The following is a 27,131-nucleotide window of genomic DNA, read 5'->3' as shown; positions in this document are numbered from 1 at the left end:
GACCATGAATGAAGGACACCTCTTGTTTTAGCTTGTGTTCACCCAGGGGTGGAGAACCTTTTTTCTGCCAAGGGCCATTTGGATATTTATAACATCATTCACGGGCCATACAAAATTATCAACTTAAAAATGAGCCTGCTGTATTTGGTGAAACATTTAATTAACTCACCCCTAATGCCTTGGAAGGGCCACACCAAATTATTTCACTGGCCTTATATGGCCCTAGGGCCAGACGTTCCCCACCCCTGACTGTAACTTTCTCCTGGACCTATATTGCAGTGGTGTCTCCTTTTGCATCATACACAGCACTGAGCATTCAATCCAGATCACCGGGAGAAATGGATTTCTAGGCTGTGGGGCTTTGAAGTGAAACCTGGAGGGAATGAAGTACATATGCCTGGTCCTCCCATCTTCCTTTTTCCTCCCGGCTGTGATTGCGGAGGCGTTAGCGTACTTGTGAGTAGGCCCGTGCACCCACGCATGGGCACACCCACCTGGGTCTCAATGGGTCCCTTGGATTTCAGGAGGCATTTTAATTTTTACAAAAGTTCGGCATCTGAATAATACCCTCTCGGCAGGATTACTTTGAAGAGCGATAATAATAAATGTGAAAAGGCTTAGAGAAGTTAAAATTGCTTTCTATACGGAAGGTATAATATTAGAAATTCAAGCTTGAAGTGAGGGCAAAGACAAATTGTTCTGGAGGGCAAGAAAAAACGTGGCTGCTGCTTTCATTACCATCACCCGCTCCATTCTCCCCGCTCGGCCTAGGTAGATACTACACCAGGAAGCAACTGCGCCCAACAAAGAAAGTGCTCACTCAGGATTCTTCATTCTGTGGACTTTGTTGCAACCAGAACCGTGGAAATTGGAAAATTTCAGAATATGCATCTGAGACAGAACCTCCTTGGTAATGCAATTTATTTTCAGGCTCAAGGAGGTTACAGTGTCCAGTGGGGGCTGCATTATGACATTGGTGTGTTTGTGAAGAAACTCCTAAGGCTGTGGCTCAACCAGGATGGAGAGAAGGCACTAGCCCAAGAGGAGTGGGAATCCTATGGAACATGGGATGGGGACCTTTTGCAGGTGCTGTAGAGGTTCTGGCCTGGTCCTCTGGAATAGAGAGGTGGCATGCAGTTATCCATACGCCTGTATTAAGCACCTACTACATAATGGACTGAGAGCTAGATTTTTATTATTTTTAGTTTGCACAGTATACGTTCCCTTCTTTATTCTTTTGCTAAAACAATGCCACCGTTCTTTCTCCTGGGGAAGCCATTCTATGATCACGATGATTAATTCAGGCATAGGTACTCGATTCAAGCCAAGACTCAATTTTTGTACCTTCTGTGCCTCTTGAGGTTGCTGTGAGGTTATATAGATATATATAATTATATATGTAAATTACATAAATATATGTATATATAGCATAGCATATAACTTGTATAACTCCCATAGTAATCTCAAGTTACGTAATTTGCTAAAAGGTCCTAAAGCATACATCCCAAGTAATTATTTCATTTTGCTGTAAAGCCAAAGTATTTGACTTCAGAAACATCTGAGAACTATACACTATACTTGCTTCCATTGCCCTCATTAAAAAAAACACACACACACAAAAAACAACCCACAGGGGAAGTAACTACCAGCCCATTACACTTTTGCACACCTGACCTTGGATGTTTCATGCTTCATGGAATAAAAAGTAGGAAAGATCTGAGGTGGGTGGTCTGTGGGGAACTATGAACTTTCTAAATAGGGTGGGAAGGAGAGTTCTAGAAAGATAATGAATCAAGAATGCAGCATGTCAAAAAAAACTCATAGACACAGACAATAGCATAGTGATTACCAGAGGGAAAGGGGGATAGGGCAGGTAGAAGAGGGTGGGGGGTGGGGGGAAGTGGTGATGGAAGGAAACTTGACTTTGGGTAGTGAACACACAATACAATACACAGATGATGTATCATAGAACTGTACACCTGAAACCTATACAATTTTATTAACCAATGTCACCCCAATCAATTCAATAATTTTTTTAAAAAAAATCAGTACTTTGCAAGCAAATTAGATAACTTAGATGAAATGGACAAATGCCTAGAAACACAAAACAAAACAGTACTAAATCAGGAAGAAATATAAAATCTGAATCAACCTATAACTAATAGAAGAATTGAATTAGGGAAAGGAAAAAAAAAGAGTGCAGCATGTCGTCTTTTCAATGCGAAACTTTGCAGCTTCCTATCCATCTGGCCTTGGTTCAGAGCTGAGGAGCAGTGGGATCCAACTGGCTTCTTAACTAAACCGAGAGTGGCATCAGCAGCTGTGCAGAGAGGAGCACTCTCAAGCTTCCAAGAGCAAGCCCCTCTGAGCATGTCATCTTCCTGCCTCTGCCTCTCTTTCCTCTCCTCTTCCTTGGCCACCTCTTTCTGGTGGACGACAATGGCCCACAGTGCAAACTCTGAGAAGCTCTAGGGCAGAGGGCAATCTTGTCTTGGGTTTCTTGCTGGGGACAAAGCCTGCACAATCGCGGACATTACAGCTTTCTGGTTGTTCTGGTCATTCAGCATCCCAGGTACATAGAAGGCTTTTGCAGAGAAAGCCACATCACCTCCAGGGCCAGCGTGAAGCCCACGTTTGAGTTCCTGCCTCACTTATTGTAAGGGTCTCCTGGCCCACAGGTACACCAGCTTGTTCTGCTCCAGCTTCCTGGTGGGAAAGCTGCAAGGGAAGGGGATGTGGCTTCGTGGAGAGAGAACGCCATCAAAAATCAGACAATCCATGTTCTGGTCTCTCCCTTGCCCATGAACTGGGCATATCACCACATGTCTCTGGGCTGTGATCCCTTCAACCATAAAGTACAGGAGGCAGGACCAGATCTCTAATGCCTTCCAGTTAAGTGATCCCATGACATTAGGTATTGGGGTGAGGAGGAGCCACCCTCTCTGAATTGCTGTAGGACTGGCTGTCACTCATTTTGTCAAACATGAGCCACCTGGAGCTGGACTATAAGCAATGTAAGCAAAGCAGCTATTTTCTTCCACTATAGGGTTCTATGCACAGTGGTGTTTAAGTCAGACTTATCAACTATAGGAGTGGTTCTCAACCTTCCTCATGCCACGACCCTTTAATATAGTTCCTCATGTTGTGGTGACCCCAACCATAAAATTATTTTCTTTTTTTTTTGCTTAAAGTATTACAAAGGGTATTACATATGTGTCCTTTTTTCCCCCCCGCCCTTGACAATCCCCTGGCCTCCCCCATAAAATTATTTTCGTTGCTACTTCATAACTGTAATTTTGCTACTGTTATGAATCGTAATGTAAATATCTGATATGCAGGATGTATTTTCATTGTTACAGATTGAACATAATTAAAGCATAGTGATTAATCACAAAAACAGTATGTAATTATATATGTGTTTTCCGATGGTCTTAGGTGACCCCTGTGAAAGGGTCGTTCGACTCCCAAAGGGATCGCGACCCACAGGTTGAGAACCCCTGAACTAGAGGATGAGACTGGAGGAGGCGACCCTATCATTATCAAATGGGGCCCTGAGGAGGTTCTGGGTGCCTGACTTCTTCAGAGAACTAGGAAACCTATCACAGACTGGGTACAATTTCATTCCTTATTTGTGTCAGCGAGAAGGTTGACTTCCTGCAGAGGGACACACGTTTTCTTTAAAAAGGAAAGGAATTGATGGGAAGGAGGTGAAAGTTCACAGAATTATAGGCAAAGCTGGGGAACAGGACAACAAGATCTCAGAAAAATAAAGGGCAGAAGCCAGGGCAGGCCCTGTGATCTGGTGGCAGGAATAACAGGTGTCTCCCAGAGCTCTGCCCAGGACACAACTCAGCTCTGTTTCTCTCTCTGTGACTCTCCTCTCAGGAATCCAGTGGGCTGGCTTCATGGGCAGGGACACGAGTTTTCCATGAGGGTGGAGAGCTCAGGAAGAAAAGGGATCAAGATCAGAGCACTCACTCTTTCAATAGACTCTGAAGCTTCCCAACAGGACAGAAACTAAACCCAGTGGACAGAGTAAGCTGGTGCTTAGAGGAGGACCTAAAGGAGCTCCATGTGGACCCCAGCCTGCCCAAGGGTCCTGCTCTTTCCCTAGCTCCTCCCCCAATCCTACAGCCCGCAGCCCTTGTAGCTCCTCTTTTCTCTGGAAAGCCTGGGGAATGAAAATGACTCACTCCTCTTCCTTTTCTGAATTCAAACTCAAAGGAGGTAGACAGGAAGAAAAATGTCAGCTACATTCATGGTGAGGCAGCACAGCAACTGAGGCTTGAGGCTGGGCCACCATCAGCTTAATACTCTCCCCCCAGGTAGGCATTTTAGGGTCGTTTGCCTAAGGCAGTGGTCAGCAAACTCATTAGTCAACAGAGCCAAATATCAACAGTACAACGACTGAAATTTCTTTTGAGAACCAAATTTTTTAAAGTTAAACTATATAGGTAGGTACATTGTTATTAACTTAATTAGGGTACTCCTAAGGCTTAGGAAGAGCCACACTCAAGGGGCCAAAGAGCTGCATGTGGCTCGCGAGCTGCAGTTTGCCGACCACGGGCCTAAGGGAACGCTCAGCTCTGTGGAGAAGATAACGCTTACCCAGAGGTGTTGACTCACACTGGTGGGCCAGAGAAAGGAAAACAGGCCTCCAAAATGGCCTCCTGATGCTAGCCTTGGCCTTGGGCCTTGACACGGGAATGCTGGCCCCCTGGGGAACTGGGCCAGCGCAGAGGACCCAAATGGTGCTGGGCCCACCAGTGCGGTCTCCTCTCTCAAGCTCACCCATCAGTGATCGTCCCTTAGGAAGTAGGGCTTAAAATGTAGTCTGTCCTAAAGAGATGAGAGAACACCCTCCAGTTTCCCTGGGCCATGCTAACTCAGGGACCCTACACATCTAACACCCAAAGCCTTCTGGGAAATGTGATTTTAATGGAAATGTTAAGAGCTGAGCCAGAGTGGGTATTTTAGTTAACTAATTAACATTTTAAAGAAAGTATAGCCTGGGTGTGTGGTGGACTCTAAGAAGGGATCCCCAGGTTCTGTTAGGGAGACAGTGACTGGCATTCCTTTCCACACAGGGCCAAAAAATCCGGAGGTCAAATATCATACTAGGTTTGCAGTTTACCTTTACATAAAGCTGCTTAAGCATTTTTAAAGATAAAAAGTATTTTTTGCTTCATTCACGGAGTTCAGTTACCCAGAGCCATATAAAAGCGGAAATGTATTAATAACATGAGAAAGTCTAAACTAGAATGAATAAATAAAGACCTGGCACGCTGCTTTGGAAAAGTGGCCAAGTCTGAATCTAGCAGCAGTTTCATTGAGTAGAGGAACATTAAAAGCCCTTTGAGGGGCAATGATAAGAACAGGGCCAATAGACTCCATTCTCCCTTCAGCCTTATCATTAGCTTCCCAGCGAGGCTGCTCCTGACCTCTGGGCACAGGTTCCCTTTCCCTGTGCACCCTCAGTCCCCTCTGCGATGGCACCAATCACGCTGCCTCCAGCACTTTCCTGGGTGGCCCTTAAGGACAGGGACCACACACGTTCTTGTTTATGTGTCCGGGGTGCTAGCACAATGCCTGGCACATAGTAGGCACTCAATGTTCACTGAGTTGAATTCAGTTTGTAAAGCAGATAATTAGAAGTGCAATAGTATGTCTCCAAATATTTGAAAGACTGTTGGAGGAAGATGGTACTGACTTCAATTTATGTCACTTTAGCAGAGAGGACCCAAAGTTACCAGAAATCCTATTATGGTTTAAAATGAAAAAGAACAAAATGATGACTAGAGCAGCCAACAAGGATGAGGCCCCTGCCACCATGGAGGCTTAATCCCAGGGAGCAGATAGGAAATGAACTAGATTCCTGCTCTCCAAGGTACTCACTATGAGCTAAGTGCCATCAAAATGGTGCAAAGGAATGTCTGAGTGCAGAGTAGTCCGGTTTGAGTTCACATGACTCAAAGGTTTCTGGAAGATGCTAACTATAAGCTGCGTCTCGAGGAAGCGCAGTCTTCAATAGACAGAGAAAGGTGGCATGAGGCCGAGAATGAAAAGTGCTCTGTGTGGCAGAAAGCCAGTCTGAGACAGAATTGTGGTTGACATTGGACTCCATGCTGGGGGCATTGTCCTTTATTCTATCAATAATGTGGAACTCAGAATGTTTCCCATCAGAGAAATGACATGGTAATGAGTGTATTTTAGACAGACAGTATGGTGTAAAGGTTGAATTTAGTGGGCAGTATGGAAAGGAACATTTATGGAATACAAATCCCCCAATAGGTGCTTTCTCTATATTATCTCATTCCAGCCACACAACAAACCTGCGCGGTAGGCAGTTCTATCTCAGTTTTACAGGTGACAAAAAGGAGGCTCAGAGGTTGGCAACTAAGTGGCAGGCAAAGATTTCCGTCCACCAAGAGCTAAATGGCTGTCAAATTACTGCAATAGTACGAAGAGCCTGCATGGCACTCAGCAGATGGAAGTGAATGAATGGCCCACAAAGAATATTGCAAAGGAAATATTGGCAGATGTTGACAATTGATGGAAAGGTACAGGTAAAACCAGAAAAGTGAAAAATGACCCAGAGGTGAGTGACAGACTGAGGTGCTGAGGAAATCAAGAAAAGAAGCTCATTTCATCGGGGAAAGGGAATGGAGAAACCTGGCATTTGTCAGGTGCCAACAATAAGCCAGTGTCGAGCATGCATGCAATAAACATAAAGCACACGCATAATGTATGTAGAGAAAGGACAAGTCTAGTTCAAGGCATGTTTGAGGTTCCAGAAGGGTGGAGATGTTAATGGAAAACATGAGCCTAGAGTTCAGAAAAGACTGTTTCCCATGCAGGTTCCAGACTCCTCTGTGCAGAGGTAATGATCACTGTGAGGGTAAGTGTTGTTGACAAGGGGATGTGTTTATAGGGAAAAAGAGAGAATTGGCACCCACATTTACAGGTAAGACAGAGAGCATGGAAACAGAAAAGACAGAGAAGAGGAAAAGTCATGAGTGCGCGCTGTCATGGAAGACAAGAGATGAGAGTTTCAGGAAAGATGGAGAAAGATAAATCCTACTGAGGCCAGGAAGAGGAGATTCAAGGTGAGAGGTGGAGCAGCCAGGAGGAAGCGAGTCTCCGAAAGGCAGCTTCGTGGCATGCTGGGAGGAGATACCAGACACCAAGAGATGAAACGGGTTGGTGGCTGAGCGACAGGAGCAATAAGTACGGATTCTTCCTTTTGCAACGTGAGCACCAGGCTTTGGCTCTTGTCTCAGAGCATATGAAAAGATAAGGCCCTCAGCCAATGGGGCTCATTTCCTATTTCTCTAGGAACAATTCCTTGGACAGAATCAGCCTTATCTTTTCTGTCACCCCAGGAGCAACGCCCTTCGTCTTTCATGATGGAACGTCTGTGTGGGGTTGTCTCTTGCCCTGTTGGGTCATGAGCTGCCGTAGGATTGTAAATATGTCAAAAAGTTCATTATTATCTGGCAGATAGTGCTGCATGATTATTAAGAACCCAGGCTTCAGAGTCAAATAGATCTGAGTTGGAATCCTTGGCCTGGGAACTATGTGACCTTGGCCAAGGTACTTCAACTGTCTAGGCAAGCGCTGGGAACTGCAGAGAAGGCAAGCGCCAGGGATAAACTGACCATACGTGAATCAAAATGTAGAAAGTGCTCATTCTGGGCCAGGCACAGTTCTAGGCACATTCCACAACTTACTTAATTCTCACAACAACCCCACAAGGTGGGTTCTATTTTAAAGACGGTGAAACTGAGCTATAGAGAGGATAAACGTGCCTAAGACTACAGGACTTTGATGCAGACCTGACCTAATGCCATTTTTAACCCTTTGATGGTAGCAGTGCCTCCCTTTGGGCCTTCTCCACCCCGCTTCCTCTTGCCCTGCCCCAAACATAGACCTGCCCCTCGCTGGTGGGGGTAGAGGGGGGTCCTTTCTGGTTTACAGTTGTAAATGAATGCTTTCCAGTAAGCCTATGTCTGCCTTGCTGGTTAAGTTCTCAGGCCTACTTCTTGATCCCAGGTGGCCTGTTAGGTGGCCTTTTACCAGGTCCCAGGAACAGAGAAGAAAGGGTGGGGATTAGTGTGAGCACCTTAGATTAAGCCGCCACCATTTACTTAATTGCATGACTCTCAGTTTGTTTCTTGGCTCCCTGGGCTCAGCTCATTATCTACAAAATTAGGGTGGTAATGACAACCTTAAGGGCTGCTAGGAAGATGAAAAAAATGTTTGAAGAGCATTTACCATTGATACAGCAGAGATGCTCAGCAATCTCTTACCCTCTCCCTGTCTGCCTCCTCCACTTGACTCCTAAGGGGGTTTGAAGGTCAAATGAGACCTTACCCTCCCTTTGCAGTCCTGTGAACTGGAAAGTGTTACCCGAACCATAAATGATCCTCACCCACCCTTTTTGGATGATCAGAACCTTCCTTCCCTAAGAATGGTAGATTGAAGATGCCCTTGTCTTTTTTACTGCGGAAAAGACAGAATCCTTTTGTTTTTATTATTTTGCGTTGTGAAGATGTCAGTCATTCAAAGGAAAACAGCTCAGTTATCCCAGTAATGGGTCTCAGTGTCTGACTCCTCTCTAAAAATGTGAGCAACTCCAAGGTAGGAATGAGTTCTATTTCCTTTTATCCTCCACAGGACCTCCTACTTAGCAGGTGCTCAACGACTGGTTGTTTTATTTAATGAATAATAGGCAGCGGGCAGGTTCTGATAGCTAAGTAAAGTGGCGATGGGCTCGCCCCTCTCACAGCCACATCTCGGACATCCTTGATTTCCTGATGGCTTCTACAGCTAGGGAGAGTATTTTCCAACCCCCAACTCAAGCCACAGGCATGAGATATGATCTGATAACAAGGAAGTGTTTGAAATTAGGAGGCTTCCAGAATGTCAGGAGGTACAGCAGCCCTACACAGGCCCTCTTTCTCCAATTATTTCATAGCTGGGGATAAAATGCAAGGCACTACCCACCTGTCCCAGCAGCCCAAGTTCTGTTAGGATGAAAAGTATGTCCACAAGAACAGACTACCTTGACCACTCAGGGGCCAGCTTCATAACCCCTGCCCATTGTCCGTCTCCCATTAGCACCCCCAGGCCTTCAAGGCTATCACCAGTGCCCCTGTATAATGTAGACAGTCAAACAGTTCTGCCTTGCCAACACCCCCCCCACACACACACACAGTGGGGTGCAGGGATGTTTTGTGGTCCCAATGGTGTGCCCAATGCACTATGGGGGCTGCCTGGCCCTGCTCCCTGCCTCTCTAAACTGGGCCACTCTTCCAAGTCATCCCTCTGGTACCCAGAGGGAGCTGGGGCCCTAATTCCTCTGTACACACTACAGCTTGCCTGCTGGCAATGCCCTCCAGCCTATCTTTCAGTCCTGGGTCTGGTCTGCACCATTTCCCCTGGTGTCTGGTCCTCTAGCCTCAATCCCCATACACAGGGTGCATCTCAGACATCCAAGAAATAGGAGGATGGGGTGGGGGAGAGGGAGAGAGGGGAGTGGCAGGAGCCTTTCCCAGCAGAGTTCCCCAGCGGCCTCCCTTGAGCCTGGCTATTTCTGGTGCCACTTCTCACCTGTCCTCAATCCCTCTGCCCCCAGGACAGGACAGGAGGAAGGAAATTCCTCCTCACTCATGCCAGCTCCTTCCTCTTCATTGCTTCCTGGGAGCAGCTTTGAAGCCCAGCAGGAGGGGTTCCCTCCATTTACTTCAGGCTCCAGCATTTTCCTTTGATTTGTGACTTGTTTTAAGGGCCAGAAGCTTGCCTGACAAGTTCCCTTTCTCTGAGGCTTGCACACCTCTGTAAGATCATCCAGAAGAGCCACAGGGAGGGCAGCTTTTGAAGTTGCTTTAGAAACCACCTAAGTTTCCATGGCAATCAAGCACTGAGGAGTCACCACCACCTTTTGGGTCTTTCTGTTTCCACTGAAAAGGCTGCTGGAGACATCTGTTTTCTCTGCACCCCACCCAGTAACGGAGATGTCCCCAGCCACCCTGCTCTCTCTGCTCCAGCCTGCCCTTGCCCCACCTCCCACTTGATGACAGAGACCCCACTTCAGTGCAGCGATGCCAGTATTTCTACCCCAGGAAAGAGAATCTTGTTTTTGTGACAGGCAACCTCAGGGTGTCAGGGTCCCAGCCTAAGTCTGGACTATTTACATTCAACATTAACTCAATAATTCAGACACATCTGAGCACGTCTGTGTTGGTGGAGGCAGCCAGTCAGGAAGGCATCAGGCTGTGGAGAAATCACTCATTCTGAGTGACACCCCAAATCATACACACACACACACACACACACACACACACACACACACCGCCCCCGATCCCAGACAGTGGCCCAAAACCATACCTTACTGTCCATGGTAACCTAACTTTGCTATTTTTCACTTCTGGGTCTGTCCTGCCCACAGAAGTGGTTTGATTGTTCATTACAGGAACTTCTCAAAATACCCATCAACTCTTCCACTGGAAGATTCAACAGACGGCGTGTGCTGTAAGATTTCATCAGTCCTGCTGTTTCCACCAATGTTGGGCACTATCAGTATTCTTACCCAATTTTAATCAAACACCCGCATTGAAATAAAGAACTTAACCCAGACTTCCAATTCTCAGTAAATTCTGACCTTATTGCCCCCAACCCCCTTCCCCAGTGTTTGTCAGCTTCCCAAAGAGGTGCACTCCCTTACCTCAGTGAGCCGTGAACTCAGTCTAGCCTTATTAGCAGGCTGTGTTGGCAATGTCCAGGGAGTCGGCTTTTGAAAGGAAGGGCAACATGTTTTGTGTATTATTCATTCATCAAGGATGAGAGGTGATTTCAAGCACAAGGGACTTGGCCTGAGTTAGGGGAATTTATCAAGTTCTCTGGGAGCTCCTGTGTCAAAGGCTGCAGTGTCCTGCGAGCATGGCATAGTGCTAGAGGCAGGCCCGTGTGGCTGCAGGGTTTAAGGGTGGCACGGTGCTGGAGGCAGGCCCGTGTGGCTGCAGGGTTTAAGGGTGGCACGGTGCTGGAGGCAGGCCCGTGTGGCTGCAGGGTTTAAGGGTGGCACGGTGCTGGAGGCAGACCTGGGAGGTTGTGGGTTTGAGTGTGGCTATTCCAAGGCTCCTTTGTTCTGTACTAATACCCTAATTCCCCCTTATAGTTGGACGATTCTCCTTCATGAGCAAGGACTTTACACCTCCCATCTCCAACTGTGTGGCAGGGAATTGAAGGTAGCTCATGGGCAAGTGTGGGCAGGGACTTTGGTTGGTTTTTCCCAAAGAGCTCTCCTAGATGCCTTCACAAACCACCCGGCTGTCCATCTCCTTCCAGGGTCGGCTCTGTCTCAGCATTTTCCTCTGGGAATTCAGTGACACAGCAACCCCTGATCAGTGAATATGTGGTTTTCTTGAGTGTTTGGACAGGCAGGTTATAGGGCAGTGATGGCAAACCTTTGGAGCTCTGCATGACATCATTTTGAAACACCCTAACTTAACTCTGGTGCCGTGTCACATATAGAAATTTTTTGATATTTGCAACCATAGTAAAACAAAGACATATTTTTGATATTTATTTTATATATTTAAAAGCCATTTAACAAAGAAAAATCAACCAAAAAAATGTCATAGGTTCGCCATCACTGTTATAGGGCATCTGACAAGGCCTTCATTGACCAGATTTGGGCTTGCAGGGCCAAAGCTGCTTAGTATTCTCTTCTGAAGGGCAAATCTATAAAGGAGGCAACCTATAACAGCAAAGTTAGGTTACCATTGGGTGGCCAAGGTGTCACCCCTTTGGCGTCTGGAGTGATAGATCCTGGCCACTCATTCTACGTTAGGCCAAAGTGAATGTCATTTCCTAATCCCCCTGATAATGTGTCTCCTCCCCTGATGTCTTTGTTTTGAAAGCAATTATCAAATGCTAATAAATATTCAAACATATTCCTTCCAAAGGGCAAGACATGCTCCAGGGTGTGAAGTCGTTTATGGAGCTCTGCTTAGGATTATGAAAAGAAAGGATATAAGACAAAAAGCCAAGAGGAGAGTCACGACATTCTAGTGAAATCTCCCAGGAAACTATAAAAGCAATCTAGCAGGGTAAGTAAATAAGTTTTATGCCCTTGACTGGTCATGGTATATCATGGACCCTTCTCTGCCTACTAAAATGGACTTCACTTAGAATATACATATAATTGTAACAGCCACCACTTATTAAGGGTTTCTTATACTAAATTTATTCTTCCTCCCAGATTATCTAATATACATGGTTTTTCCTCTCTTACCCATGAGTTATGAAGTTTGAGGCATAGGGCTTCCTGGTCTTCCAGAAACACCGTCTCAGCCATGTTTGTAAGTCATGCTGGAGTGAGGAATGACAGCGGCAGAGGCTGATGGGAACCTGGACATTGTTCTACTTCATTGGAGTCCCTAAAATGACTTACTGCCTTAAAGAAATAGTCCTCCAGGCAAGACACCTATGTCTTAGACTTCTCATGTTCAGCTTGTAAGTTTTCAGAAATGCTGGGCCTTTATCAAGGTCTTTGTCTATCAGAAGAGGGGTGTGTGGGGCTCATCACACGGATGAACTGCTATCTGGTGTGCTCGGGGGGAGGCATTCGGCATCAGTGGTTTGCAAATTACTGCAATCACTCAAACTTGAGAGCTCGAGCTTCTTTAGGGCATTCTCCTCGTTCCCCCTGACTAACTAGGAGGTAGAAAAGGTTACACTGACCACAGGTGGTAGGAAAAGGACCTTTAATGATTTCCTTTTCCCATTACCATCCCTGCCCTCAATTATGGCCACCATCGCCTCCAGATGCCCCTGTGTGCTTTGAGAAGGGAGGAACAGAAAGGGAATGTGGGAGATTCTGGGAACACTGGCATCTGCTCAGAAGCACAGAACTGGAGCCATGCTAGTGTGTGTGACACAGGGGGTGGTGGGGACCTTCAACACGGAGTACTGGAAACAGAGGCTTCAAGTATCCAGGCTGGTGGCACAGGCTGGGCTCTGGCTCAGTTAAGCCATTCACTAGCGGGGTGACCTAGGACAACTGACATGACTACTGCTATCTGGGAAGATAAGGAGGTCAAACTGGATGATCTCTAGGTCCCTTCCATATCTAAAGAGACTTTTTTTTTTTTTAAAGAATTTTATTGATTTTTTTAGAGAGGAAGAGAGGAGAGAGAAACATCGATGTGTGAGAGACATCAATCAGCTGCCTCTGCACGCCCCTACCAGGGATCAAGCCCACAACCTGGGCATGTGCCCTGCCAGGAATCAAAACAGCCACCTTTTGGTGCCCAGGATGAAGCCCAACCGAGTCACAACAGGGTGGTCCCTCCCACTTCTAACATTCCCTACTTTCAAAGGGAATTTGAGACTTGTTCTACAGGGACCTTAGGAGTGTTCAGATAAAGTTAAAAAGAGAATAAGGAATCTCGTGAATGGGAAGATAAGACCAGGAATGAGAGATAAGAGAGAATACTTTCTTGAAGGACTGCTGCTCTGTTGAGACAAAATCCTTGCCCACTGCATGGGAGAACATATTTGCCAATGATATCTCAGATAAGGGTTTAATCTCCAAAATTTACAGGAAATTCATACAAGTTAACGAAAGGAAGATAAACAATCCAATCAAAAAATGGGCAAAGGACTTAAATAGACACTTTTGAAAAGAGGACATACAGAAGGCCATGAAAACATGCTCAAAGTCACTAATCATCAAGAGATGCAAATCAAAACAACAATGAGGTACCATCTCACACCTGTCAGAATGGCTATCATCAACAAATCAACAAGTGCTGGAGAGGATACAGAGAAAAAGGAACCCTTGTGCACTGCTGGTGGGAATGCAGCCACTGTGGAGAACAGTGTGGAGTTTCCTCAAAAAATTAAAAATAGAACTCCCATTTGACCCAGTAATCACACTTCTAGGAATATATTCCAGGAAATCAGAAACACCAATCAGAAAGGATATATGCACCCCCTATGTTCATAGCAGCACAATTTACAATAGCTAAGATTTGGAAACAGCCTAAGTGCTCATCAGCAGATGGTGGATTAAAAAACTGTGGTACATCTACACAATGGAATACTGCATTTCTGTAAAAAAGAAGAAATTCTTACCATTTGCAACAGCATGGATGGACCTGGAGAACATTATGCTAAGCGAAATAAGCCAGTCAGAGAAAGATAAATATCACATGATCTCACTAATTTGTGGAATATAATGAACAACATAAACTGATGAACAAAAATAGAACCAGAAGGAAAAAAAACATTTTAGAATATAATAGAAGCAATCCTGTTATTTGCAGATTTTTAGTATTTACTACAACTTTTGTGATAGTATACTATGCTAGTACCGTTTTGGTAATATTATTATATTTTAAATTTTTTTCTTGAAATATTGATGTTTATTGCATGTAAATGGCTAATTATTTTGTATCTACAATCTGGTAATAGATTTATTTTGTATATTGTAAAAATAAATTAGAAAGCTGAGATTTCCACCCCCCCCCAAAAAAAATCCTTTCTCTTTCTTGCACATAATTCACGTTTGCAATGCATGTGTTCAACAGACATCTGAAGAGTGCAGACACTGTGCAGAACAAGGCAGACAGGCTCCGGGGCTCAAGGAGCTTACATCTAAGTGTTGGGTGGGGTAGTCAATGAACAAACACAGAAAGTTAAAAACACTGCAGACACCTCGTGGCCCGATCTTGGTTTCTAATACCACTCTCCTTTAAAAGGTACATGGGCTCCTTGGAGAAATGGCTGATTCTAGGACTGGGGCACTTCATAGAGCTAAAAACTAAGTGTCCAAAAAACAACAACAAACAAAAACCAAACCCACATTGATAGGAGTGCAGCAAAGGGACACAGGAGCCAATGGAAAGAGCTCCTAAGGGCCAACGCTGGACCAATGAAATATAATGTTGGGTTATAACCAAAGTATAAAATAAGTTTCCACGAGTCCACACTGATACAAATAGATGATTGAATAAATTAATAAATAGGGAAGAAGAGACAAATCTCCTGTGTAAAAGAATTCCAGATAACTTACGTAGATATTCCGCCCTCAAGGACAGGGAGCCTAACTTCCTACTCCTCTGGTGTGGGCAGTGACTATGACTTCCTTCCAAGCAGACAGTATGGAAACAGGGAAGAAAGAGTAAGTTCACAGAGGAGAAAGCTAATACCTACTACTTCAGCCAGATGACCAAGGTCATCATCAACTGTCATAAACAAATCATGGCTATACCCTTGAAATGATGTGATGGAAATGGCACCTGCCTGTGTGGCCTTTCTCCCCCAACCCATAAACCAGTCTACTCATGAGACAAACATCACACAAGTCCCAACAGAGGAGCATCCTACAATACAGATGACCACTCCTCAACACAGTCAAGGTCATCAAAAACAAAGACAGTCTGAGAAATTGTCACAGTGAGAGGAGCCCAAGGAGACATGACAACTAAGTGTGATGGGGAATCCTTCATGGGACTCGGGAATAGAAAAAGGACATCGGTAAAACATAAGAATCTGGATAAACTATGGATAGTAGTTATTAATAATGAACCAATACTTATTAATTATAACAAATATACACCACTAATACCAGATATTAATAATAGGGAAAGCCATGTTCAGGGGTAGAGAGTAAAATGGGAACTCTGTACTACCCATTCAATCTATATCATAAAAAGCCGTTATGGTGTAACAACCACAATTGGTCACACCAGGAGGTGCATGGAGCACCTCTCACAGGCTGGGACTCAAGGCTCTTGTGGGGCTGGTGGGGCTGGTGGGGCTGGCCCGGCAGAGGCGGTCCCAAGGCTCACACAGGGCGGGTCACGGCAGGTTGGGGTCTTGCGTCGCTGGGTCTTTGAGACCCCGGCCCCAGCTGGCACCTTGATTATAGTTCTCTGAGCAGAGAACCCAGTCAAGCTGTGCTTGGAATTCTGATCCATAGAAATTTTGAGATAATAAATGTGTTTTTTTTAAGCTGGTAAAAAAAAAAAATCCACTAAAAACAAAACAGTAACAAACATTTCAGAAAGTAGTGAGTGTGCTGCAGAAAATTAAATTGAGATGTCACGAGTGACTGGGTGGCTTCATGCGTTAGTGGTCAAGGAAACCCTCTCTGAATCCTAGAAGGGACCTTGCCCTCAGACACTGGTGGGAAAACACTGCAGGCAAAGGAGCCCGCCAGCTCCGTCCGATGCCTTGACTTAACATTCTGTGTTCCAGGACACAAAGGCAGCCCATGGGTGGAGTGACATGAGTGTAGGGGAAGGAACAGGAAAGAGGGTGAGAGAGTGAACCGGATTACATAGGGCTCCTGCTATAGAGTGCATGTTTGTGTGCCCCCAAATTCCTATTTTGAAGTCCTAACCCCAGGGTGATGGTCTTAGGAGAGACCTTTGGGAGGTGCTTAGATCAGGAGGGTAGAACCCTCAGGAATGGAATCAGTGCCTTTATAAAAGAGACTCTAGAGAGCTTTCTCACTCCTTCCTCCATGAAAGGACACAGCAAGAAGGTGTCATCTATAAACCAGAAAGTAGGTTCTCAACAGACACTGAATGGTTCAGTGCCTTGACCTTGGACTTACCAGCCTCCAGAACAGAGAAATAATTGCATATTGTTTATAAACACCCAGTATATGGTATTTTGTTACAGCAGCCCGAGTTGTCTAAGACAGCTTCCAAAGAAGAGAAAGGAATTTGGATTTTAAATTCAACTGGAGACGTTGGGCGCACCGGTAGCTGATGAGTGACATATCTGCTTTATAGTTTTTTTTAGAAATGATGCTAACTGCTCTGTAAAGGACTGGTTGCTGGGTGGCAGAATGGAGTCAGCGTCTAGATAGGGGGCTCCAGCCTAGATGAGGGCTCATGGAGGCTTTGTCTGGGCGGCGGCAGAGATGATGGATGTCTCCCAAGAGCGTGGGAGGATGGGGAGGGCATGCGCTGGATGCTCACAGTCATCTTGTAGATCTGTGTGCATGAGGCGGCTCTGAGGCTCACCTCGCCAGTGGATCACAAGTAATCGTAGCAGTCATACACTGCCTCACCAGGCTGTCTTTCCCCCGTGTCATCCTTTTCCTGCGCAGACTACCACTGATGATTCATCGATACACTTGTCTCTGGCAGTTGCTGGCACTGGAATAGTGTTGTGCCAGTTTGGGCTAGATTCTCCCCTGGAGCCCCTGCCAAAGGGAAAACTGGATCCCACCCACCACCCCCAGCCTCCTGGCTCAACAAAGCTGCCCTACTTAACTAATTGCCTCCTCTGGGTTGAGTGTTAATTAAACAATTTGTTGCTGCTTATTTCACAAGGTGTGGGGCGCCCTCTCTCTAGCCCAGGGAAACAGTTCAATGTGGAGCTGAGAAGTGCTCAGTGTGGGCCCTCTTCCTTCACATCCGAACAGGTTGTGAGGAGAGCTCTTCCGTTTTCATTTTGGCCCTAGTTGGTTCACCCAGAGTCAATCTCAATTCCACCTTTGGACTCTTGACTTCAAACTTACCTTTGCCCTCTTGCCAACCCCTCCTTTTGCACCTGCTCACCAGGACTGGCCAGCTCCCAAGCACTGCTGAGGTTGGTCCCCACCAGCTGGTCTCACCTGTCGCCCAATCTAACTCTTTGGCACCTGTCTGTGCTCAGTTACAGGTGCCTGAAATCCAGTCTGGGTGCAAGCTAAGGCCGTGGGCCTTATCTCACTTTGCCATACAAACTATAGTTTGAGTGGCTGACTGCTTTGCCGTGTCCATGAGATGCTGTCACAGGTGGCCAGCTCTCCCATTTAATCCAAAGATCAACCTAAAAGGTCAACTCCTGGAGGGCAAGGACTGGTCAGGTTCTGGGAAGGTTTGGTACTGAAACATCTCTTTGACACACAGGGTTTTATGGATCAAGGCATCATTTCTGGGTCAATACCCCAGCCTCTCAGTGTAGCTCCCCCTGCTGGGCAGGTGAGGGGAAGCACAGCTTCTGCTCCTGAGTAGCTCCTCCCTAGATCCTCACAAAGCCCACCCATGGACTCAGCAGATGGCAGCTGCTCTGGACACTAATGTAAGAACACTAATGTTCCCTCTCTGCAAGGACACTAATGTTCCCTCTGTCTTTAGCAGTCCAGAAGGAAGTGGACGGACCCTGGAGACTTAGCACCTGGGCAGATGTGAGCCACATGCATGGCCTGGAGAGAGGGGGAGCAGAGGATGTGTGCAGAGAGCTGGAGGAGGAGGCGATGAGAGAGCATCATCTCCAAGAGCTCCCATTTCTATTCCTGCTCAGCCCAAGGCCTGTTTGCTCAGCTTTTCTCAGATTCCTAGGAGACCCTCCAAGCCCTAGAAAAGCCCCGTGTTCCTGGAGCCCATCTTTGTAAAACCAAGAGTCTTAGCAAGAACACTCACTAAAACAGAGCTCCTCCACTCTACCTTCTTACATTTCAGGGTCCACGCAAGATTTTGACTGGAAGTGGGAACCGAAAGGATTTAGCTGCTACTAAAACAGAGTTTGAAAACCAGGCTCCCCCTGGTTTTACTGAGGAGGACACCGAGGCATGGAAAAGGTCAGCAGGGCTGGTTTTATGGGAACTCAGGAGGAGGGGTGTGGGAACCTCTAGAGCAGCAGTTCTCAACCTGTGGGTCAAATGACCCTTTCACAAGGGTCGCCTAAGACCATTGGAAAACACATATATAATTACATATTGTTTTGTGATTAATCACTATGCTTTAATTATTTTCAATTTGTAACAATGAAATTGGGGGTCACCACAACATGAGGAACTGTATTAAAGGGTCGCGGCATTAGGAAGGTTGAGAACCACTGCTCTAGAGAGAGCCACCTGGACCCTCCCTCCACCAGCCTCTGCCATAACCGCAGGTGTGGGCCCCACGGGCAGGCCCCAGGATGAGTCTTGCCATTCTCCTCTTCTCCCAGCCCTTTGCTCACAGCCCCCGGAGACCTGTGCACACCTAGAGGCACAGCCACCTCCTTTCCCCAGCTGGCCTGCTCCTCACCTCCCTCCTCTGCTCAGACCCCAGAGCCAGGCAAACACCACAGGGTCCTGGGCTGGGCAGAGGCACATGGAGCCCGAAGTCTTACTGACATTGGTTTCCATTGGTAGGACTCATTTTCCTTTCTTTCCATAAACACTTCTAATTCCCTCAATCCAAGACCAATTCCCCTCTACCTGGCTCCGCTATTCGTCAATGCACTCTTCCCTGCGGGCAGACTGTGACGGGCACACCCAGTGCTTTACTTTGCTTCCATCTGAGGTTCACACCAGGAGACCAAAGGGCACATTTTAGCTCTTCAGGGAGAAAGGAGGCACCTGTGACTGTGGATTAGCACTCACTTCCCGTGGACTGGGACCTGCTCCTGCACAGCCACATGGTTCATCTACAATCCCTTCCTAAGGACTGGATTGGTCCTTGGCCATGGCAATCAGAGAGTAAGGGGGCAGGCACGAGGGCAGGTGCCTCATTTGGAAACAGGAGCAGCATTTAGAAGCATAAATCAAAGGTGAAGCTTTTAAAGGGGAAACTGCCCAGACAGCACTGACTTCCCACCCTGAAGTCTAGTGTGTGTATAAAATGCCCAAGGATCTCCGGGGTTCATGCTCACTCTGCGTCTGATACCCGCCTCAATGCCATAGCTGCACAGTCCCCCACAGCAGGCAAGGATCACACCTTATTAGTCTCATTAGCCTCTGCATCCCCAGCAGCTAGTGCAGGGACATGTGATTAAGAAGAATTCAAACAAATGATAAATGAATGAATGAATGGGTAGAGCCCCACAGAGTTGTGGCTTTCATTTGCTGTGCACTTAGCCATTCCTCCAGAATCCTAGTAACCGGACCTTTCCCCCGACAGGCCCCCCAAGCCTGCACCTTACCTCCCATGAGGAAGAGAAGCCCGGCCACATACTGCATAAGGCCTCGGTCCCAGCAGCAGCCCAGCACGCCGATGATCCAGCCGAAGAGGATGATGGCCACCGCCATGCCCATGAAGCCGGCTGTCATCCTACGCAGGTCTGTGGGTAAGCAGGAGGGCAGGGGTTAGCATCAGAGCCTGGAACTCAGCGTCGGGGTGCACCTGAGCCCAGGCAGAGGGGGAGCGGTGGGGCACTGCGTGGGGGAAGGAAGGAACCTGCCTTTTCAGACAGGTTTGCATATAAACCCGTTTGTAGAGGCCAGAGCCCCGATGGTGACTGCATCGTGGGTACATAGATGCAGGGGGAAACCATGATCATAACAGTTGTCACTTGCATGCTTCCTCTGAGCCAGGTACTGTGTTATCCCTGTTGGAAGATGGAGCAACTTGCTTCACGCCATAGACCAAGTGAGCGTTACATCAGAGCATCCAACCCAGATTGGCAAGGCTCCCAGGTCCTAACCTCAGCATCATTCACCTCGCAGCTGGGCGGGGTCAGGCTGCACCTGCCAAGAGCTCCCTCCCTCCCCTCTGGGATTTGCTGGTTCTGCCAGGAGGTCCTGTGTAAGGAGGATGCTGCCTGCAGCTGCTATTTCCTTCCCTCCAAGTTGGCTCCCAGGCCTCAGCTTTCTTGCATGTGGGGCTGCAGGCTGGAGAGCCACACCTTCTGCTCTGAGACTGAGCCCGGAGCAGACCCTCTCAGCCCCACATCCAGGTCAGTCCAGCTTCTGAACCAGGCCCTTCCCCGCTCCATGCCCGACAAAGCCCGGCATGGGTGCAGGAAAGAGGAGGGCTGTCTGGGAAGGAGGTATTTTTAGTGGCAGGAAGAGGGCAGAGCTGCTGCCCACCTTAGTGAGCCTCATTCAGCCTCTCCATCAGCTCAACTTCCTCCTGGCTCCTCCCTGCCCGCAAATGCATACCCCACCCCACCTGTCTCATCCCTGAAATCCAACCCTCTAATACCTTCTCCTGAGTGACACCCACCCATTTGTCATGGACTTCTTCCACCCAGCCCCAGCACCTCCGCCTGCAGCTCCATGTCCTCCTGTGTTGTCCTTCCATCTATATCTGGGTCTATCCCAGCCGTGGGCACACTACAGCCCACGGGCCGGATCCGGCCCGTTTGAAATGAATAAAACTATAAAAAAAAAAAAAAAAAAAAAAAAAAAAAAGACCGTACCCTTTTATGTAATGATGTTTACTTTGAATTTATATTAGTTCACACAAACACTCCATCCATGCTTTTGTTCCGGCCCTCCGGTCCAGTTTAAGAACCCATTGTGGCCCTCGAGTCAAAAAGTTTGCCCACCCCTGGTCTATCCACTAGCCCCCATCCTTCCGATGAGGCTCCAAGCAGGAGTGAAGCCATTGCCAGGGCCTCTGCCCCTGAGGACATTGCCAGAGAAGGCTAGAGGACCTCTGGGCATTGCCCTCCCCCAGAGGAAGAGAGGGAGGGTGAGGGGGCAGGGCAGGGAGCCTGATGGGAAATTACATCACTCCCATCCCCGGGAAACAATGCCCCCCACGTTTCAGTGGGGAACACCTTGGGATCCGCATACCTCACGAGGGCATCGTATCCCCTCTATCCCCCTCTCACTCCAGCCACCCCATTGGGAGCCATGGCAGATCCTGGGACTCGGGCTTGAGACCTTCCATTCCTCCGCCCCCAGGAGAGGGATTTGGTCCATGTCCTTACGCTGACACTGAAGATCAGCCCTGGAGGAAACTGGTTGGGAAGTGGGGAGGGAGTTAGGAGACAGCAGCTGAGCTTGTCCCGTGAGGAGGGGCCTGGACAGGGAGCAGGACGGACCCGTGCACTGTCACAGAGGTACAAGTCCACCAGGGAGCTGGCTCCTGCTCTACCGAGGTCCTCCCCACTGACCCAGGAGGCCTGCCCGGCCAGGTATAATACTCATCATAGTCGTTTATGGGAACTGCCAAGGATGCTTGATTTTCATGCCCATGGGAATCAGGTGTCAAATGTGTTCATGTCACCAAATGTGTCTGAGGAAACAGGCTCCCTGCTCCGGGCTCAGCCAGCCACCACCAGCATGGAGTCGGGAAAGAGCGTGCCTGCCAGCCGGGCCAGCACCACCCCTTATTCAGCTGCCCACGGTCCCCCTCGCCCTCCAGCTCCCCACAACGCTTTCTCCACTGCCACCAAGATCAGTCCTTTCTTCCTTGGCCACCGCCACAGACTGGAGTGAGCCAGGCCCCAGCTCCCTCCTCGGTCCCCTCTACGTGCGCATCCATTTGGACTCATACTGGAGACGACATACTCTTTGCTCCAGATGCTTCGTCCACTCTCCACTGTCCTCAGGGGCAACGGGCGGTGGGAATGGGAGGAGAGGCTGGGTATTTTTGCTGGAAAGGAGGTTCATATCCCTTTCAATAGGTCGGGAAACTTCTCTCCTCTGCCCCTATGGAACCAGGGGTTCCCTTTGTGTGTGGGGGTTTCTAGGAGAAATCTTGGCCCCTTCAGCAGCACCAGAGTGGACGACCCTGCTGAAGCCAGAGAGCCCCTCCCTGCTGCACTCAGCCTTGCTCACGGGACGGCCTGACTGCTCCCCGCTCTGCAGGCCACCGGAGCAAAGGTACCGCCTGGAGGCTGGGGGGGGGGGGGGGGGGGGTGGGGGGGGTGGGGGGGTAAGTGGATAAAGTGTCACTTAAGGTGTTTCCACCAGGGCCAGGGACCGGGAAATGGGCTGGGCAGGAAAAGGGAAATGCCAGTCAGAGAGAGAGGGAAGGTTCTTATTAGTGGAGGGGAAAGTAAGGTGTGTGCTACTTAGAAGAAAAAGAGGAGAAAGCAGGAAGGGGAATGGTGAGGATGATTCCTCTTCCGAAGTTCCAAGACCATCTTGGTCGTCCGTGTCCCTGGCCGGGGAGGGCTGTGGCCTCTCACATGGATAAGTGCACTTTGCTGTTCCCCAAAGGGCTATGTCAACAGAAGCTGAGGATCCTGCTAAATTGTTGGTTGAGAAGGAAGGATGAAAACCAGAGATCAGGTCTGAGTATTTTCACTGACCCGGGAGGATCGTCACCATCGCCCCCGTGAGCCTGATTTTGCCAGAACTGTTTATTTTATCCCTAAAACCTATGTGGTAACTCAGAGTAGCTGCAGCAACAACCAGGAAAGTAGGTAAGACTATTCCTCTCTTACAGAGAAGAAAAGCAAGAGCCAAAGAAGTTACATAATGGACTATCTCAAGCCAGTGAAGTAAAAGGAGAGTGAGCTGTGTGGGAAAATGAAATTCACAATGTAACTAATGAGCTACTGGGTTATCATGACAGTGGACAAATGTATCCAGCATCTCTTTCTCCCAAGGTAAGAGATTTTTTTAAAGATAGAAATGTATAAGGATGGAAAAAATAGGAAAGGAGAGGATGACAACCACACAAAAGCTGATGGATAGCCCTGGCCCAGTGTTGCTCAGTGGTTAGAGCATCAGCCCGTGCACTGAAGGGTCCCGGGCTCAATTCCCAGTCAAGGGCATATACCTGGGTTGCAGGTTCGAGCCCTGGTCCCATTCAGGGTGCCTGCAGGAGGCAACCAATCGATGTCTCTCTCTTTCTCTCTCCCTCCCTCCCTCCCTCCCTCCCTCTCCCTCTCTCTACCTCTATCTCTACCTCTATCTCTCTATCTCTATCTCTATATCCCCCTCCCTCCCTTCCACTCTCCCTGAAAAATCAATGGAAAGAATATCCTCAGGTGAGGATTAACAAACAAACAATAAAAAAAGGGTGGGGGTGGGGGGGAGCTGATGGACAGTGTGACTGACTTAGCAGACTCAGAGCCAAACCTAAAGCCCGCAGCCTGGGAAGCTGCAAACCAACCTGCCCCATGCCCAGAAGGCTCATGAACTGGCCCCAGCAGTTGCCTTTGGATCAAGTAAACAAGGGGAGGGGCACAAAAGAGGGATTTGGTGGAAGTTGTCTGAGATGAAACTCAAACCCTAGATCTCCCTTCTCACTCCCCTACCCTGACAGTGGAGTTCGAGTACTGAGGACTGGGGGGGCGGGGGGGGGGGGGCGGGGGGGGGGGGCGTCCACCAAGCTTCGCGCGCAGGCTGGCTGGCCAGCACAGCTGAGAGCCACAGCACAGAGGGCGATTGCGTGGCCGTGCACATAGAGAACACTGATGCTTACTCTTGAGACCCCAGCCCTCTCTACTCGGCTCCCAGGAGCTCATGGCCCAGCCTTTGCCCTCCAGCCTGGAGGCTGGGAGAGGCCTCTGCAGTGATGACCAGTGCAAGAGGAAAGGCCTACCCCACTGCCACTGGGGATGCCTCAGAAGAAACCCCTGGGCCACTCTCCAAGGAAGCCCACCCACCCACTCAGCGCTTCGAGCAGCTCTTTAGCACCCCAACCAGACAAGCCAGCATCACTGAGAAAAGCCTGAATCCTGGGAGAAAGACCTCAAGGAGAGACACTCTGAGAAGGAACAATCATTTAAGTCTTATTACTATTCCCAGAGAGACAGAAGAAATGTAGTTTACCTCCATTAAATAAGAACAGGATACTATTGAAAAGAACTATCTAGAGAACAAAAATAACACCTTAAAATATAAGAATCAAAATCGCTGAAGCTTTTATTGTAAAATCATTTCTAATTTATGGGTTAACAGTCCCATCCTACTCCAAAAAAAGATGAAAGGAGGCTTGCAAACCACACACAGTGTAACAGGATAAATGTGATTAATGAGGAAATGAAGGGAAGAGAAAAGAAGTAAATAAAAGTCCACGAGGTCCCTAGAAAGGTAAGTAGACTGGCCATATTTGAATTTAAAGGCATTAGCCATTATTCTCATCACCTTAAAATCTCTAATTTTTTTGTTTGTACTTGGGTAAATCCCAGGGGCTACTCTGCCTATGGAATGTCCCATATGCACATGGCCCCCCGTTCCTGCCCACCTAGGTCACCTACCTGTCAATGTTATCTTATTAGAAGTAAAAACTGCCTTTTCTATTCTTTGTGACAGCTCACTGGGCCCACAACAGTACTCTGCACCCAGGAACTTACATCACTTAGAGGTGTTTTTTTTTTTTCCTGTCTCTTCCTGTCTTTTTAGAGAAAAATAAAGAAAAGAAAGACCTAACTCACCTGTGGGAAGCCTTGGAAGAATATTTGCATGGTCAGCCTAAGAATAATCCCCTTGGGGAAAAAAACACAACAGAATAAAGAGGCCAATTCCACGGGCTAAGACTGAGATAAAGAAAAATCTTTTCATGAATTGTGTTGGGTTGGACTCCATTATCTACATTCCATGACCCTGCCGTTGAAATGCTAATTTTTCAACACAGAAAGGTGCATTCTAAACTTTTCAGCAAAAGAATATAGTTCAGCACAGTGGAAAGAAGGGGGTGGATAATGAGGGAGGGTGGAGGAGGAGGAGAGGCGGGAGAACCATTAAATAGAAGCAGAAAAAGCACTTCTCCCACATGGAAAAATTTTGATTTTGAAGTTTACACTCCTATTAACATTTAAATTGAAAGGTATTGCTTGCAACTGTACATGGGAAACCAGGATACATGCATTTAAATAAATGCCGCTTAGAAAAGAAAAATATGCTCCGAATAGCTTTCTATTTGCTCTTTCGAGACCTTGCACACAAAAATGATGACTGGAATTTCAAAACACACACGCGGTGAGGGAAAGTGCGGGTTAGACCTCGTTGTGATGGTGAAGACTGACGGTAGGTACACTGTCACAACGGCCCCAGCGTCAAGAGTGTGGCGTGACCAGTAAGGCCATGCGGGCCGCACGGGGCACCTCTGGGTGCGCCTCATTCCCGGGAAGCTCTCCTTCTGCAGGATGCGAGCACATTGCCTGTGGAAGGGTGTCAGCTGCTCTGGGTTCTAGACATTCATTCTCGAATTAGTCAGTCCCTGGGGGTGACCTTCTGTGCAGCAATCATATCTGAAGGAAGTGGGAGTTTGGACTCAACAGATGGGGATGGAAGCACTGATTCATGGAGCCAGGCTGCCCTTGTTCAAACCCATGCCTGTGTGAACTTGGGCAAGTTAGATCAGTTCCCACACGTGTACGTGGAGGTTATGACAGCACTTATTTCAAAGGGGATTTTATATTCAGAGGGTTAAGTAAGTTAATATGTGTAAACTGCTTAAAACAGTACCTGACACAAAGCTTGAGCTATGTAAGTATAAATAGAAATGGAAGTCACTTGAATTGGCTCTCTATTTTTCATGTAACACATTCTTTGCATTTGCTGTACATGAGCACATAGGAGCTGAGTAACATGTTGGGGTTAGCTCCTAATTAAGGCTTTGGTGCCCAGAGGGAACAGGCTTCTGGAATCTGTTTGTGTGCCTCTCAGGTATCTGCAGAGGCCAAGGTGAAGGCTCTGTTTTTCTATTTATTAACACTGAGATGCATTCACCCTGAAGTATGGATGCCTCTTATTCTCCAAGGACCAAAATAGCTGGAGGCTACAGCAGCTAATAGCAGAGGTGCCAGTGGCCATAGAGACCATTTGAACCCTGGGCTCTTACAGTGAGCATTTACACTGCTCTGGAAGGAAGAGACATGGGCAAGACTGCAAATCTGTTGGGAAGGTTTCCATGATCTAGTTAATTAAAATTAAAACAGAAGTAGCTATCAGGAAGTTCTGCCTGTAGTTTTCTTCTAGAGCAGCGGTTCTCAACCTGTGGGTCGCGACCCCTTTGGCGGTCGAACGACCCTTTCACAGGGGTCGCCTAAGACCATCCTGCATACCAGATATTTACATTACGTTTCATAACAGTAGCAACATTACAGTTATGAAGTAGCAACGAAAATAATTTTATGGTTGGGTCACAACATGAGAAACTGTATTTAAAGGGCCAGAAGGTTGAGAACCACTGCTCTAGAGTGTGAGTTGGTTCGGTATTGTACTGCAGTTATATTTAAGAAAGTATTTTTATGTGAAAACAAATCATTCTTATGTTTCAATGAGAAAGTGCCTGACTTGGAGATTTGATCCCAAAAAGGTCCATCTTTTTCCAAGCCCCAGTAACTCATCATAACAGACTGCATTTCCCTGAAAGATGTGGCACTTCCCCTCTCCTTCCTTGATTGCACTGTGCTCCTGCCAACACGGCTACCTACTAGTACAGGCTCCACCTGACAGGCTTCTCCGCATCCTTAAAGATTTCCCTGACAAGTAAATGTCGGGGAGC

At 47.5% G+C, this 27,131-nt stretch overlaps 1 protein-coding gene across 1 annotated transcript in view; it reads right to left on the bottom strand.

The window, feature by feature from the left end:
* The window catches only part of TMEM178B (transmembrane protein 178B), a 347,775-nt gene that overhangs the window by 9,731 nt on the left and 310,913 nt on the right, over nucleotides 1-27,131 (bottom strand). Inside the window, exon 3 of the mRNA XM_070424042.1 lies at nucleotides 19,918-20,055. Coding sequence (XP_070280143.1) covers nucleotides 19,918-20,055 — 138 coding nt within the window. The remainder of the gene's footprint in view (nucleotides 1-19,917; nucleotides 20,056-27,131) is intronic.

This window comes from Myotis yumanensis, unplaced genomic scaffold (genome assembly GCF_028538775.1).
Source record: "Myotis yumanensis isolate MYYU_CA2020_CCGP unplaced genomic scaffold, mMyoYum1.0.hap1 SCAF_9, whole genome shotgun sequence".
Lineage (NCBI taxonomy): Eukaryota > Metazoa > Chordata > Mammalia > Chiroptera > Vespertilionidae > Myotis > Myotis yumanensis.
Note: the sequence above shows the minus strand (reverse complement) of the source record. Positions and strands in the feature narration are given on the sequence as shown.